The sequence below is a fragment of the Nyctibius grandis genome, chromosome 6 (genome assembly GCF_013368605.1).
Source record: "Nyctibius grandis isolate bNycGra1 chromosome 6, bNycGra1.pri, whole genome shotgun sequence".
Classification (NCBI taxonomy): Eukaryota; Metazoa; Chordata; class Aves; order Nyctibiiformes; family Nyctibiidae; genus Nyctibius; species Nyctibius grandis.
The window spans coordinates 35,204,989-35,222,411 of NC_090663.1; the positions used below are offsets into that span (position 1 = coordinate 35,204,989).

At 42.1% G+C, this 17,423-nt stretch overlaps 1 protein-coding gene across 1 annotated transcript in view; it reads left to right on the forward strand.

Annotated features, from left to right (window-relative positions):
• Positions 1 to 15,280: 15,280 nt before the first annotated feature.
• The window catches only part of ZDHHC2 (zinc finger DHHC-type palmitoyltransferase 2), a 29,076-nt gene continuing 26,933 nt past the window's right edge, over positions 15,281 to 17,423 (forward strand). Inside the window, exon 1 of the mRNA XM_068403104.1 lies at positions 15,281 to 15,307. Coding sequence (XP_068259205.1) covers positions 15,286 to 15,307 — 22 coding nt within the window. The 5' untranslated portion in view covers positions 15,281 to 15,285. The remainder of the gene's footprint in view (positions 15,308 to 17,423) is intronic.

The window sequence follows — 17,423 nt, forward strand, 5'->3', positions numbered from 1 at the left end:
AATAAGCCCAAATATGACTTTAAACAACTTCCCTGAAGGCAGACTCTGACAAATACAGCATTGTATCAATCCAGGGGTAGCAATCAAGAAATTCCAGAAAGAACTTCATTACTTGAAAAGGAGCTAAATGAGTCTCTCCTGTGGAGAACCAGGCAAATTTCCACATTGTGGAAAAGTAAAAAATAAATCAATCAATAAAAATCATATGACAACAGTTCGGTTTGGGTATCCAAACAGCTGCAAATAATTAACTACATAGCTGCAATAAAGGGAGAGCAAGAGGATGAATACATCTGGGCCAGCCCTACTATTCAAATACATCTGACAGCTAGACTGGGACTGGAGAGGCTACTAAGCTGCTTGTTTTCATGTAGCTGGGAGCCACGAACTGTACACAGATGGTACTTGACTCCAGCTGGGATGCAACATACATTTTCTAAGTGATATCTTACGCCAGAGATGTTGCAGAGAGATTTCTTTTTCTATCTGTCTGTGGTGTGATCCAACACCCAAACATTCTGGAGAGAAGCAAGTGGTATGGTCACTGTCATGAAGGTCAGAGAGCATTTCTGTAGAGCCACTGGTTCGCCTGATTAGTGACACGTGTTTGTATGTCTGTGTCTATGTGTGTTCCTGCTTCGAGCTGCTGGTCTGTGTATTGCACTTGTGTGAAGGCAAAAATTTATACTCCTGTCCTATTGTCCCTCCTCCTCTTACTGCTCCACTGAATATGTGGGACACGTGGTGGGGGAGAAAGTATTCCACCATATCAGATTGCTTACATAGAGGAAGAGATGTTCAGTCTGTAAGCTCTAAGTTCCTAGTCAGATTCTCTGAAAAACACTTCTTAAATTAAGAGCATTTTGCTTGTGTGTTTATTTATCATTCACTGTATACTGCATATACTTAGTTTGGGAGTTTTTAATTGACCAAATACTGTGCTTAAAATCATCAGGAAGTTATTATGAGATTATAAAATTAATCATGCTTTATAATTTTCAAACTGTTCTAGCACAGTCAATCTGTGAAATCTTAAAATGATCTAATAATACGAAGTCTTCTTTTTCCACACTCCGTTGTTGTAACGGTAGTCTTACGAGTTCAGTGTAATTTTATAGCTGAAATGTAACGAGCTAGGTACACATATAGTATTTCCAGCTACTCATCGTAACCTATGAATGGACAGTAAATGTGAACGTCTATGGCCAGCCTTGGATATTAAATCCACAGGAGCCTAAATGAATGCTAAAGTAATTCCTTGACAAATGCTCTCTTACTGCAGTACTGTGGTATTCAAATCACGTATACGTTAAGGAGAACACTGTTAATTTACATAATCACTTTTGTTTCTTTTCTTTTGTGGTTAATTTTACTTTTTTATTCTTGTTTTGAAATTCTATAACGTTTCAAACTGGTACAAAACTGAGCTCTGAAGAGACTCTATGCTAAATTATCAATAACAGATAATTTTTCTCTGTCATATATTAAACATCTTCCCTCGCTTGAAATTTCCTTCTATTTTGCCACCGTTATTTCATGAGACTGATTGTCAGGAATTGTTTATCACATCTTAACAAAATACATTCAAGATGTCTGTGTAAATTCATTAGCCATGTACAAACCTACTACTGTTTGCTCAAGATGGATGACTTGCACAGGGGTAGTTTTTAATTAGGACTGCATGCTTGGGTACCAAGGTGGGTGACTTCAGAAAGAGGCACTATTTCCACTCTCCGCTGTATCTAAACCCGGCTGGAATCTACCCATCAGCGCACGTGGAAGGAGAGAGTGCCTGCTTCGCTAACGTCATCCGATCAAGGACCTTGTCAAGTGGGATGCAAGGCGAAAGGGGGAAGACACAAACCCAACCAAACAACACTCACAAAGACAACAGCAGGGAACAGCCCTGGTCAGCCAGGCTAATTGGCAAGGGTATGTGGAGCGGGAGGATCCTTGTTTCAGCAAGATCAGTTGGATGAGAACCTCATCAAAATGCAGTGAGCACCAAGTTGGACTAGGCGGCGAGTCAGGGACCGTGGAGCAGGTAAGAGGGCCTGGGATCCAGGCAGGGGTATCAGACAGCCAGGGAGGCCGTGCTGGTACTCAGGGATCTGCAACTGCTTCTGTGCTCGTGAGTGTAGAGAGTGGTATGTGTGTGTCTGTGTGCGTGTGTGTGCTTTCTCTAGTGAATCTCAGCCCTGACAGCTGAAGGGGAGAAGGGGACTTTGCTGTCCATACTTGTGTGAGTCTTACACGTAGGTGCTGTTGAATGTGCCCCTGGTTGAGCAGGAAAGCAGCAGCCATGTCCACCAGCCTGGGACGGAGACACCAGGTCCCTGCGCTGGGCTCCAGCAGCCAGGCTGGAGCATGCCTGGCCCTGGAGCTGCAGGTGGCAGCCCCTTCTTGTAACATCCCTTCAGGGTACCTAGGTCGCACAACCTGATACAGAGAATTGTCAGACATGGTAATTGTAGAAATATATTCCAGAAGAGACACTTTCTTAAAAAATCCACCAGCAATACCTTGCATATACCTTGCCTGAGGGGAAAAGCTGAGTGGTACCACTTACGACAAGAACATTTTGTTTCGATTTGCCAAACACTCAAGCCTCCTCCTCAAACCCCAGCTACCCTCAGCCCAGTTCCTGACATGAAGCAAAGCCAATAAATTACCTTCATTTCCTCTGTCTTTTCCTTGTGAACATTTCATACAAGCATCAATAAACTGTTCCCCAGGTAACCTCTCTCATTGTAGAGAGGCTGCCTGAGTACAGTCATTTGGGAAATCTGTCCATGAAGACCTAATGGTTTAGATTATCCCAGGATCTACTTTTGCCATAATGCAACGCTCCTTTAAATATGCTCGCTCCTGAGTTGTTCTGCTGCTACCTAAACTTTCTGCAGGTCATACCACAGAAGAAAGGAGGAGGAGGAAAGGCACAGAAGAAAAGGTCTCTCATGACCCATCTGGAGAGTGACGAGAGTTGTGGAAGGAATAGAGAGGAACTGTGGGCATGAAGGAGAGCTTGAGAGCCCACGTCCATGGGGAGAAGCCATGAGTGTGAGGGCGGGAGAGAGGGATTCTTTACAGCTCTCTGACCAAGGGATACTCCAAGGTAATTGGGAGTATCCACCAAGGCAAGCTTTTTTTCCCCAACTAAATTAAAGTGAGGTTTGCCTGTTTATTTCACTAAATGGGCTAATTGTGAACCAGAATGACCATGATTTTGGAGCTCCGGTAAAGAGTATGCTATAATAATAATTATTAACATAATAATTAGGATACTAAATAAGAAAACTCTGATTATTGTGAAATCTCAGCAGTGATAAGAGGGTGGTAGTGGCCAAGGAAAAGTTAGAAAGCTGGACTACGACACCCATTTCCATGAAGGGGTAATAAAAAGCCTCTGACCAGAAATTGTATGATATAATTTGAGATCTTTGTAACACATCATCTTTTTATTCCCACATCTCTGGCAAACTGCCACCTCTCTATACACATAATTTTGTATAATAACTATTATTTCAAAGAATTAATTACTAGTTAAAAAATCTTCTCTACTGTTTACCATGTTTCCCTGGCATGTGTTGCTGTTAATAAGTCCCATATCACAGACAGCATTTTAAAATGGTTTATAGGAGAAAGCTTTTCATAGCCCCCAAGTACAATGCAAAAACTAGTTCACCCTTAAGCATACAGTCCCCAGCTGCTGACGTCTCATGGTACAGCCATGTGTCCCTGGAAACACACACACAGGAGATGCGTGATTCTTTGTACCTGAGAGAGGTCACTGTCAGGTATTTCCAAATAAGTGCAAAAAGTCATCAATTGAATTGAATTGCCTTCATTTCTTTTAACTTTTGCCAGTAAAGCATGGGGTATGCCTTCAAGCAGTAGTAATTTTGTTTCTTCTGCTTTTAAAATCTGTTTTGAATAACGATGGATGTTTTCATTAAACATACTAAAGTCAAATCCTTTAAATGTTCTATTAAAATGTTGGCCTCAGTGATGACTTGCATAATTAATTACAGGTAAAATAAAGTGGTTTTATTGTCTATATCATGTTGGTTTTGGTCCCTTTCCTCTTGTTTTGTGAAATACAGTATGCAGGCATATCAAATATAGTTTTTCAGTATCATTCACTATATCTCTACCTTTTTAATGTATAATACATAATTCCCCATTATGCAGAATCTTTTCTTAAGTAATTACATTCCAATCTTTCAATGGCATTGTATCTTGTTCATTTCTCTTCTGTAATAACTATACATTGCAGAAATGGTTTCACTGAGCTGTTCACAGTGATATACCAGTCTTTTTCTTGAATAGGCAAAGATAATTTACTGCCATGGGATATGTAATATTCCTCTCGATACATCATTCTGCATTGCTCATTCACCCGGCTCACCATGGCTAGCTGAAAATTCCTCAGCCTGATCTTACACTAATGAGGGGCACGTGATTTTGCGTTACATAAAAACACTGCAGCCATATGGTCAACTTCTTTTTCTGTCTCCTCAGTAAACATCCTGGCAACTCCATTCCATACTCTGGAACCTGGCAGCACACCTACTATTGTTTTTTGTCATGTTTTCTCTATTTTTTTTCTCTCTCGAAGCCTGTTCAACGGCAGTTGTGTGCCTTCCAGGTTGTGATTACTTAGCTTCATGTGTAGCCTCCCATGTGAGACATTATACAAACCTTTTTTCCAAGTCCAAACACATTTTAATCAAACAGCTCTTTCCTACCTACTGTGCTGCTGATGCTTTGAGAGACTCTAGCAGATTCCAGAAACACTACAGGTTGTGCTCGGCATTTCTAATTCTGGAACGATAATTCAGCAACAACTTGGGTGCACATACTGCAACGCAGTCTGGGTTTACTACGACATTTCCCAAGCGTTTCATTACGATGGCCATCATGTAAAGCCTTTTCAGTAAAGGGTGAGTCAGCACAACCCTACGCCAGCTTCCCTTGGCCGAACATGCACCAAGGGCAGGGACGGCCACCGCGGCCACCCACAGCCTCTTGCTCGCTGTCAGACCGCAGCCTGCGACACTTGTTGTTCATTATGTGTTACTCTGAAACATTATTTGCAAATGAGGCAGCACTTTTCTTCACCAAGTGTTTTGAAGTATTTCCAAGGGCGGTTAAATACCACGACCGCCGGAGGTTCATTGCAGAGACGGAGAAGCCGGGCTGGGCACCGGGAGTTCAACGCGCGGAGACGCCACCGGCGCCTGCAGCCACGAAACACCCACAGGCTCCGGCCCGTGCCGGGTGCCTGAGAAACGTAACTCGTGTGTAACGAGCTGAGCTGCGCCGGGCCCCGGCCCCAAACTTTACGGGAGTCCTTCCCGCTACAGCCCACGGCAGGCGGCGGGAACGGCCCCTTCCACACCAGGCCCGGGGCAGCCGGAACCAGCCGTACCCCGAGGGGAAGCTGCGGCCCCGCGGGCGCCTTTTCCCCCCTGCCCTGCCCCTGCCCTGCCCCTGCCCTGCCGTGGGGGGAGCGCCGGGCGGTGGGAGGAGCGGCCCTGCCGGAGAGCCCTGTCAGCGCGGGAGGGACGGACCGGGGCGGGCTCCGGCGGGGTGCGCGGCCGGGGCGCGGGCTCCCGGAGCGAGCAGCCGGGATGCGGTGCGGGAAGATGGCGGCACCACCGCCGCCGCCGCCGCCGCCAGCCGGGGCAGCGGGCGCTTGGGGCGGCGTGCGGCGGCGCTGCCAGCGGCTGCTCTACTGGGTGCCGGTGCTGTTCATCTCCAGCATCCTCTGCTGGTCCTACTACGCCTATGTCACCCAGCTCTGCCTGCGTGAGTGCCGCCGCGGCGGGCGCGGGGCACCGACGGGCTCCCGCGGGACGGGGGTGGGCGCCGCCCCTGCCCCTGTCGGCAGAGCGCAGCCGGGCTCCCGCCGCCCGCGCCTGGCGGGACGGGGCCGGCGGGGCGGGGGGCGGCGGCGGTGTCGGTGTCTGTTGTTGGCGCCGGGCCGCGGGCTGGGGCCGGGGCCGCCGCATGCGGCCGGCGATGGACTGGGCTGGGCGGGCTGGACCCTGGCGGAGCGGCCCCCTCGCAGCCCGGTCCCCCCCCCCCCAGAGGGCCGGGGTCGCCCTGGGCCTCCGCGCTGGCTTGTCGTCCCCCCCCCCCCCCCGCGACCTGGTCGCGCGTGGTGTTCACTTCCACGCGAGGAGGGAGCCGATCGCACGGGGCTTTTCACGGGCGTGAGTTTTCCTCCGTGGCGTGCATAGCGCGTGGCACCCCAGCGCTGGGCGTGGGACCTGGAGACTCCCTGTGCAGGCGGCGTCAGCAAAGTTAGAGGTCCCTTTGTTTTCCTCCCACTGCGTGACAGCACATACATATACATATACATATACATATACATATAAAACCAGGGTCTTCTGTCAGCTAAGGTGGAAGCGAGAAGAGGTAACAGAAAATCTCTGAGTCTCCCGGTGCCACTCTACGCTCATCTAGAAAATGCCTGGCTCTTACAGCTCCTTGGTCCGCCTCTGGCCTCGGCAGCCTGCGGTTCACTCAGAAGTCATCCTGGCCATGTACCTTTGCTCTTCCTTATTGTCAGGCAAATAATTAATCACATACTGGAGACTGGGTGTGATCTGAGTATTTGTGTGAATTTGAGTAGTCGAGCCAGAAGGACTTATTAAATGACCAGTGCGCTCAGCTCCCTTGAATTCATTTCCATTTCTGTTGCAGTGTATCTTGTAGAAAACAATTTAATCTTTGAATTTTAGATGCTAATGTACGGCATACTGATGTGTCATGAACAGTATTATAATAAGGGTACAAAGGAATACAAATTAGCTGCTGTCTCCCCTTTTCCCTCTACTGCAGGTGAGGTTCATAGTGACTGTTGGTCATTTAGTGTCTGGTTAAGGAACAGCGGTGAGGGGAAAATACCCAACTCGAGCTGAGTGCATTTATATGCCTGTAGAACTTTGCCAGACATCAGCTGTTCATGTTGAAAATCTCAGTAGTCTGGTACCTAATTTTGGATTTCTTTTCTTTTTTTTTTAAAACAGAAGACTGTGATAAATTTTTTGTCCTACAGATGCTTGGCTGAGCAGTTGAGACATAAAGCAAAAAATGATTGCCAGGCCTAGCACCTCTGTTTTGGAGGGAGGTGTCAGGACTTGGTGTGGTTCCTATATTGGAGGTGTGCTTTTTATATCTTTTTTTCACTAACAACATTCAAATCTGTTAGTTGTAAATGCTGCTCTTGAACTAGAAATTGAGACTTGAGTTGCTGTGCGCTCACGAGAGGAGGGTTGAAGTGTCTACTTCCAGTGCAAGGAAGCGAATTGTCTGGAAGGTTGTGGCAGAAGTTGACACAAGGAGGGCAAGGATGTTTCGGGGAAAGTGACCCTATAGTTAACATCTGTCCTAACGTGCACAGCCCCAGGATGCTTACACAGTACAGTAGGCTTGATTCAGGAACTACTGTTTGAGTGATCGACTGTATTTTTTCCTTCTGTGTAATTCTGTATAACAGAGGAAGATTGGGGTTTAGCTTACCTGAAAGCAGGTATCTCTTAAGGAATGGCATGCTTGAAACTTGCTTCAAACTATAAACTATGGTACCATAATTCCTTGAAAACTGCTCAAAACAAAAGGCCTGCGATGGGAGGGGAGGAAGAGGGAATCCTGGGGCTCTGTTAAAACATCTTTTACTGAATTCCTTTCTATGGACAGAATTATTTGTTTCCCCCACCCCTTTCCCTGTTCTGCCTGGCTCATCAGTTTTTGAATTCAGCATAATAGTTGTCCATGACTTCTGCTAGTTCCATCTTTTATCTATATCTGGATGTTTTCCATCGTTTTTGGCATATTAAGATAAAATAAACTTATGTCTTGTCTTACTAATGAATATTTAGTGTAAACAACAGAAGGAATAGCTAACAGCTCTGAGAACGAAAGCCAGGAACAGACTGTAAGCATTTCAGTGCTTTGAAGCCAGCCTGTCTACTCAGTGCATCCTTCATGCCTGCAGCACTAACTGCTAAAGAGGACGTATATAGCTGCTTATTTTACTGCAGCTTACTGTCATTGATGCTGACGACAACGTGCAGGGAACAGTGTTAACCATTGTGCAGTAGGACCTAGCAAGCATTTTGCACAGTTGTAATTTAAGTTGTTTATTTGACCTGTTAGTAATGAGAAAGTGTTTCAAATGTAGTATTTTTAATGGGGTTTTTTTGCAATTTTAACTGAGTGTTGTAGGAGGGACATTATATTTTTTTTAAAAAAAGAAAAAGTCTACTAAGATGATCCCTTTCATCCCTAAAGCTGAGTAGTTACAGTATTGAGTAGCATTTTAGAAACAAAAAAAGGGGTTTAAAAACAGAAAAAGGAATCCACAACTTTTAACTGTAATATTCCATGTCTAGAGTTCTGCCTCTTTTATTAGTGGATTCAGTTAAGTGCTCATGCTGCTTTAGCGTTTAAGGAAAAGGTATTGAACACTAGCAAACAGTTATCTTCTTCCTGTTGGTTGTAGAGTACTGGAATTAAATGTGTAAATGAATTGGTTTTAAAACACCTGACTAAAGTTGTTTCTCTCTAATCCAGTTCCAGTCACTTTATTTTGCCGGTATTGTCATTTCAGAACCCCTGTCTGGCAGTAGTAGTTGTCTTTTTCCCCCAAATAACTTCCTGTGTGTTTAAAATTAATGGGCCTTTAAGTATTCCTTCCCTTAAAAAAATTTGAATGTGTTTATGAAAACCTGAGGATTACCAATTTATTGTTCTTCCTCTAAAACAGTTGAGGAAATACAGGCGATGTACAATGAGTACACTGAACTTTGATAGCTGAAGCTACTGAAATTTCAACCTAGGATATATGGAACAACAGTAACATGAAGTGCAAACGGAATTATTTCCCCCAGCTCCTGCATCCATGTGTCTGTAGTCAGAAAATACATAAGGGATTCAGTAAACTATATGCAAAGAAAATAATTATTCTTATGTCTTACTTCTTAGATGTATCTCTAACTCAGGTTACTAGAACTGTAAGGGACTTAGAGTAGTTATCTGCTCCATGCTTTGGGTAAGGCAGAACCAGTAGTTATTTGCAGTTTCTGACAGTTGTTTGTCAGAAATGTTCTTGACAAACTTGGCTATTGAGATACTTTTCGGTTTTCTGTTTGGTTTTGGTTTGTCTTCCTGCCAGTTCATGATTTGGAGTTGCATATAAGAAGGAAAATGTGAAAATTTGACAGTGCTGTAACAGATGTTTTTAGTGGAAATATCAACTGTGCTGATGAAAGGGTTATCCAATAAATAGAAATTGGTTGTATGTGTTCAGTTTTAATCCATTTTTACATGTCACTGATTTCAATTCTAAGGATAATGTTCTTGCTCAAGGAATCCTATCTGAAAATGCAGCTAGAATTTGTAAATTTGAAGAAGGAAAATAGATTTGCTGTGGAACATTGAAACGAGCAATAAGCATTTCCTGACTATTTCAGTGAAGGGAAAGGGAGGAAATATTGCCACCCGGTGAGTGATTTGCCTGATTAGGAAAAGAGTAAGTGACTTCAGCACAGTTGAAGAGGGGGACGACAAGACATTTACAATACAGTCAGGAGAGCTCATAAGCCACATCTTTGTTTTTGGAGTAGAATGTGTGACTGGGATCTGCTCACAGCCACTTTCGCTATGGAACAGAAAAACATGGAATGACATCCAACTGCTAAAGATGTTAATGATCATGAAAGATTTTTGCTGGAGGATCAGATTGATTAGTGCTGAATTGAGTTTTTTGACTCTGTGTAACATCAGTGCAATGGAATTATAGCAGGATAAAAAGCTGCTTAATTCATCACAGTTTAGAGGCAGAATTAACGCGTGCCCTGTAGGCATGGCACAGTGTCATCAGGGGATCAGAAACAGCAGAAAAATATGGAGATAGAAGCTGACAGAGGAATAAAAAGGGAAAAAAAAAAAAAAGGTGAGGCCCAAGATTTGGTCAGCTGGATTTGAGCTGTTTGCTCAGTATGTTTTCCAAATGGATCAAAGGATTTATGGTACTTGCTGTTCATGTCTTGTAATCATCTACAGCTTACATTTGGCTGTAGAAATACAAGTGCATTGTAACATTGCAGTTGGCTGTTGTCAAATCCGCATTAAATACCCTGTCTGTACATTGGCTGCTAAGGTAGCAAAGGGCTTTGGTCAAAGCAAATTTGTATTTTTATAGCGTGTTTTGCAAACACTACATTTTTTCCTCTTCTGAGATCCCTGGTTACTTTCAGAAAAGTTTCAAAACTGGCAGCTGAAGTAAAATTGACTTCTGAATTTTACCCATCAGTACTCCTGTGCGTTTCGCAAATTTCATTTGATTTCTTTCTCAGACTTTCAGAGCCAGCTGCCATTCTCTGCTTCTGAAATTGAGTTGAAGTCTGTGTTAAGTATGACTGGTTGACTCTCCATGTAGCGCCTAGTGTACTACCTATAGGTTCTGTGCCTTGAAATTTAAACCATGGCTTTGAGTTCAAAACATAAGGTCTATGGTGAAGACAGAATTATTAGATAAGATTGTGTTTTCAGTTAAAGATTTAACACTGCTTGAGTAACAACGTGAATAGGTGTTCTTGTCAGGGTGTACTCTCTGTTTGCTAAAAAGGATCTGGTCATACAACTTCTCTAGAAGTAGTCTTCACTCTTCAGTTAGTCCTTGTGACTTGGAAAGTAAATGGGAAGTTTGTAAAGAAGAAGGATTAGATCGAGTCTTAGTCATGCTCAATTCAAAAGCAGTGGTTTTGTGACCTGGCCTAAAAAGGTACCAAATAGCAGCTTGCTGCTGGGTAGGTGGCCAGTGATGTAGTTTGATGGGCACAGGGTTAAAATGAATTTACCGAGACATTCACAAATACTGGCAAATCCAGATGTATGAGTTCATGGTGACTACTTATGCCAACATCTAATCTCCCAGAAATATTTCTGTTACTTTTGTCCTGAAGCAAAGCACTGGTAGCGAAGCCTCCACCTTGTCACTCTGAATCGATGCAAATCACTGCTCGGTCTAGCAAAGAGGTAGTTTTTATTGCAAGCACTGATTTTTCTTCTAAAGGACTATTGCAGACAAGGATAGAACACTTGTCACAGCTATAAAACACTTTTATGTGTCCAGAGAGCTTGAGTTAAACTGCATCTATAGATCAGTGTTTTACAGCATCAAAGATGCTATAAACATAAAATATGTACTTAGTTTTGTGAATCAGGTCCAAGATGTTAAACTGTATAAAAGTTTGAGAGAAACAGCTATTTATAGATGTGGCTGCAGAGTCTCTGAATCAGATATATCTTGTTTTCTCATTCCAAAGTTTTAAATATTTTAAAAATGTACAGAAAATATGGAAGTGAGATTTTGTATATCCACTTCCATCAGAGCTTTAAAAAATTAATTGCTTTTTTGGTTTTGGTTTGTTTTTTTTTTTAATCTAACCATTACATTTACTGTTCAGGAACTTTGATTTTGGGTTTAGAAGTCAAGCAAAATTTAATGTTAGAAAACCAATGCAAATTTTTAAATGAATTTTGTCTTCCAAAATGTTTTGGGTTTTGTGGTAGCAATGTGTCTTGCCATGTCTCTAGCTACATGGAGATGGATGCCTACTTAATTTTTCCATGGGTGAGTGAGAATAAAGATTTCTAGAGAAAATGAGCCATAGTCCAAGACATGAGAAATTGATTTCTATCACTGAATTAGAGTCTGACCCAGTGCAAGGTGCCTAGCAATGTGGCTTCTCTTCTTAGCAAGCTAATTTGGTGATGAGTGGCAGGAGGCAGTTTTGAGATACTGTGGTGCCTCTTTGCTTGCCAAGGCAGTGTTCCTAACAATGCATGGCTTTCTCCCAGTGGGGAAGACTGCAGCAAGTATGGGATGAATTCTCCAGGCTTCTCTGTGTGTCCTTTCCATCCTGGACTTTTTCCTGTCTTTTGTAACACATCTTTCTGTCCTCAGTCACTGTTATTTTTTGCAAGCACAGGCTGTTTAGCAGCATTGACTACTGAATGTGCTGTTCCTATTTCTGGCTGCCTGTGGCTCAGGGCAAGCAGGGAACGATGTTTCTGGCTCAGGAAATTGGCATCTACGTTGGCCGAAGTCCTGCATGTGTCCCAGCCTGATCCGTAATTCTGATGAGGACCGTCTGCAAGCTGCATAATGAAACAGAGAGGCTCTAATTATGTGATAGTCTGCTAGAACTGAACTGTAAATGGCATCCTGACGCTTTAGCAGTGGAAGGCTGATTCTTAATGAAATTGGCCCCTGCAGTATCTTAGGCGAACAGAGCTGTAACTTTTTAATGACTTCTTGAAGACAGTTCATGGTTTTATAATTACCTCTGTCTCTGAATAGATGGAGTATCATTCCATTCTTCTCTCAAAGGGTTTTACCCTCTTTTCTCCCAGATTGTAGAAATTGCTTAACAGTTGGGATTGGTGTGTCCTTGGTGTTTATTTTAGTCATTGTAGACATAAATGCTTTTTACCCTTATTATTTGTATGCTATTTGAGTACCAGTAAGTGAATTTGCAGCATTTAAGCTGGTATTTGTTAATGACAGGATGCACAGTCTGACCTACTTTTCTGTGCACTGCCAGCAGTGAATATAACGCCTTGGAAGAGAAATGAGAAAACTGCCAGAAAGACTGGTATAAATGATTCACAGAAGGCTATATTATCAAATACTATTGAATAATATGGCAAAGCTGTATCACTGAATCTACTGAGAAATATAAAATTTGGTTTAAATAAATGTATCGTGTGCTGTTCAGAAGGTGGGGAAAATAGCAAACGTTTCTTTGATCAAATCCAAAATTAGATAGTTTTTTTAATGTTACGAAATTATTTTCCATGCACTTAAATAATGTGATTGTAGAATTACAAGCATCTTGTGGTTACCCTAAGAAGTCTTTGTATTGTGATCTTGCTACAAATAGGGAAAGTTTAGTTTTTAAGAGAGATTTAAGAGAGGGTTTGATTTGTAAGGGCTTTTTTTTTTTCCCCCCCCTCCCCTGCTGGTCAATTCTGCCAAATTTGTGCAAAAAAAAACCCTAACCAAACCAAACCTGGTTATTTCCTCCCTGGTCCTGTGGTATTGCAGGTGCCCGTCCATTACTTTCCCACACATTGTACCTCCTTAAGGGACCCTTCATCAAAGGTGATTTAAAAACGCCGAAGCAGAAGGAGTAGTACTTAGCCTGCTGCTTTTCACAAAGTGATTGTGTATCTTACATATTTTTCTGTGTCACCATCTGAGGGGATGTTTGTTAAGCAGTGCAGCCAGTCTCCTCGTAACACCAGTTGCAGTACGTGTGAAGAAAAAAGATGGTAAGATTGAAGATACTGGCATCTCTCTTCAGCCTCGCCTCTTCCACGTCAGTCTCTTACAGTGTTTGCAACTCAGGAACATATGAAATAACTCTGAGTTATACTCAAGTGGTAAAAGAGATTAAAATGACACGATGTATCAAAAAAAAATGGTTCTCACTCTGCTGGGATTAACTGAACATCTTTGGGCTCTTATGTTTTAGCCTTCATGGTCTGTAGCTCCTGACTGTCAGGAACATTTGGCTTCCAAGCTGGATACTGCAAAAGCTGAAAGGATGGTCCACCGAGCAGGTGCAGACTCTGAAGAGTGCATTTCATCCTGGAGGTGGACAGAAATTTTGAAAAGCTGTAGGCTTGCAGTCAGGTAGAAATTATTAAATTTAGATTTATTAGTTGTATTGGTCCTTTATTTACACATGTGTGGAAAAGTTAAAAGTCTCAAACACATTAATGAATACATTTTGTCCAAGGTTAAGGGTGGGGGGTGAAGATGGCAGCTGCTTTCACAGCAATGTTCTACGCCGTTTCCTTATTAGGAGAGAAAAATACCACAAATCATTGTGAAAGGTTGGATAAGTAGATTTCAGTTTGAAACTGGTGATTCTGCAATGTTTGCTTGGCTATGGCTTTTTAATTAATAGAGAGTAGTTATTCCAAGAAGACTGGCAAAATTTCTGCACACCTTGCTGACCATACCAAGTAGAGAAGGAAAATCAGAATTTGAGTAGTGGCTAGTTTGTCCTACTCTGAGAGCTCCCGCACTTTAAAATTATACATCAGCTCTAAATATGTATTTTTTTTTTTCTGGTGGATGGCTGTTTACTTAAAATTTTACAGTTCTTGTGCATTATTGTACTGTAACATCTCTCCTCCTCAAATGTGTATACATGTTCCTTCAGCTTCTCTCTAGCAGTTGTCTGGATGGATATTTAGCTTATCAAGCTCCAAAGATTTCTCTTAGCTGAACTAAAAAACTGAGGGAAGAATAGAGTTTTCTTTATAGTGGCTTCTGCAACTTCTGTGGTGTCTTTCTGATTTTTGTCAAGAACTTTATAAACATGGTTATTTATGATTTTCCCTCAGGTAAGGTAGCTGCTTATTTTGGTAGAGCTATAGTCAAATCTCCATTTTAATAGACCTGTGCCAGTATATTACAGTTTATAGACTGCATAATGGGAATGGAGAAATGTGTGGTGGAGTGGTTTGGATGGAAAGGGAAGAGCACCATGAGGTTTTGATCACATGGGAGTTTCTGATCTCTCCAAGATATCTGTTGTGGGGTGGTTATTTTTTTTAAATAATGCCACCAAGAGTGGAATAGGAGTAAGAAAAATCTTTATTCTCTTTCATAAATGCAGTGACTGATACATGACACCTGTGTACTCCACTCCGTGCCTGAAATACTTGCACCTTTCTCACTCTCTTACTGTCCTCAAATCCTGTAATCCATGAGTAGTTTCTTGAAGGAAATGCAGCTTTTGTCTATTTTCAATTTTTATGCCTTGAAGATCTAAGGTATCACTGAGTATTGCTGGAAAAGCCAGTTCTGGAGTCTGACACCTCCACCTCAAGAACAGAACATATATAAACAGTAGAACCTGTACAACCACAGTTAAAGAAAGAACTGTTCTTCAGAGTTGGCTTTTCTTGGGTTAAACGGGGGCAACTTCAGGTAGATGGAGGTGCTAGTTCTCAGGAACTGAGCCTGGGAATGGGAGCCAAAAAAACCTTATAAGCAATTGGCTTTGTCTACCTATTGTCGTGATTAATGTATACAGCATAAAAACTTGATAGTGTGTGGCCTTAAGCTTGTATTGTTTGATGATTGCTCTTCCCTCTTTGGTTGAAAAACAAAAGTTTAAAATTATTCAGTTACATCATTTGCTATTTCAACATCATTTTTACTCTTTCCTTTTTTCTAATTTTTCAGTGACAATGACAAATATTGGAGAAAAAGGTAAGATTTTTATTAGCTGTTTGTAAGTGGAATTAATATATCAGGGTAGTATAGTAGTTTACTAGTAGAATTGAGATACAGATCTAACCTGTTTTAAATAAGTGTATTTTTTTGTGTTCCTCAGCTCCTTTTTTCATCCTGCTGTTCCTGAATATTGCTTTAGCCATTCCAAGTAGAGATGAAAAAATGAAAACTTTTTACTCTTCTTACTGGCTTCTTGAAGGGTCAACAAAAATAATCCTTATATGCTGTTTTTAAAGTTTTTATTCATAACAAGGAAAGCTCTTGTAAAACCAGGACTTCTAAAGATGAGCAAAGTGTTTGTGCAGAGTGCAACATACTTAAATGGGAGGTGAATTTTTTCTACAGTGTCTTTTTAGCCAGTGTCTGTCTAAAACAGAACCCTTCAGATACGTAACCTTTTCAGAAGATGATAAAACTTCCTGATTAGCTGTCATTAGAGTACCTCCCCGAGGCTGTACCATGTTTAGATTGCTTTTCCAGATGCGATGTTAATACCACAGCATGGCATGGAAGTGTAAAATGTGGTGCTGTGAGCTTTTGGAGGAAAGGGTTGGGGGTTAGGAGACATACTCTATGCTTTTTACGTTCATGTAATTCCAGCAGGTTTTAGTAAGTCATTGGTGACTCCCTCACTTAGAAAAAGTGTTTGCCAATTAAGAAACATTTGAAAAACTTTTTTCAGTTCAGTGATCTCTCCCCCCATATGAGCACAGAAGCGTATCTGCAAACTTCAGCCCCTGCAGACTTTTTGAAATAATTCCAGTTTCTTGCTGCTCCATAGTGTGTGGGGGGGAGGTGAGTGTGGCGTTAGGCATTGCTCACAAAGCACACAAGAATTATCAGCAAAATGCATTAGGGACCATTAAATTTCCTTATTTTTAGCTGCTCAAACTCTTGGTGAGCTTCACCCAGTGAGGAGAAATTTACCCTGGCTGTACTGCTGCCCTAAGTGTTTTCAGGGGTGAAAACTGGGCAAATGGGGCTCAGCCCTGTTACAGGTTGCTCCGCGTTTTCAGGCAACTCTAGCTATGCTAGCTCTTTGTAAATGGGTTGCCTTCAAGCAAAGGGATACGCCAGTTGGTTTTTTTTTTCCGAAAAAGTGTAAAATAAAAGGATTTCTGCCCAGGGAGCTGCAGATAGCTCTTCTTTTTCTGTCTTAAGGGAATTGAGGTTCTTATGTTGGACTCTCAACACCCACAGACCCAGTGGAGCAGCTGGGTAGCCCAGGGTCTCCATTGTGGTGCAGGGAAACTGGTGGGTGGGTCACCTGGGAGAAGTGACTGGTTGGGGCCTGAGCCAGGCTGGAGAACTGAGGTGCAAGAACAAACAAGAAGAACTTAAGTCTTGTGCAGGCTTTGAAGGGGAAACACGGGATAATGTCTTTAGGCTAAAATTTTGTCTTCCTCCAGGAGTCTTTTTATTTTTTTAATGTATGAAAAAGGAATTTTCTTATCAATCACAATTACCGCTATTCTCACAACAATAAAATACAGATGCAGATTAGTAAACACATAGAGTACCGAACTGATGTAACTTGCCCTGCCTTGCCCTCACTATGCCATGAATAGACTATTGTTTAAAAAATATATTGATTCTGTTTGAGTAAATCAGCTTTTTTTAGAGTTGATAGAAATGTTCCGATGAAAATGTGGGCTGTTCCTGCCAGATGCTTGTGCAATAACAAGATGGTCATTTAGTGTATTGTGCTTGATGTGGAGTCCAGTTCTATCACTTCCTTACACTGATGAGATTTTTTTTGGTTTATAGACATGGCATATGGCTCTTCCCCTGTCATCCTAAAAGCTTTGTGGAATGTTGCTCCTCAGATTTTGTTAGCTTTTGTTTATTATTTTTAACTGCCTAGTGAAGAAGAATAAATATTTACTCTGTTGCTGCTTTTTTGAGTAAACAAACTTCAATACCAGAAACATTTATTCAGTGTTACTTTTGAGGCAGAATTAGAAAAAAACAAGAACATGCTGGGCTACTGTTCCTGCGTTTATACACACCATCATGCATGTGTTATGGAAAATTCGCTAGCACTGAATAGCATTACATATATAAAAACACGGGATGACCATACGAGGGCAAT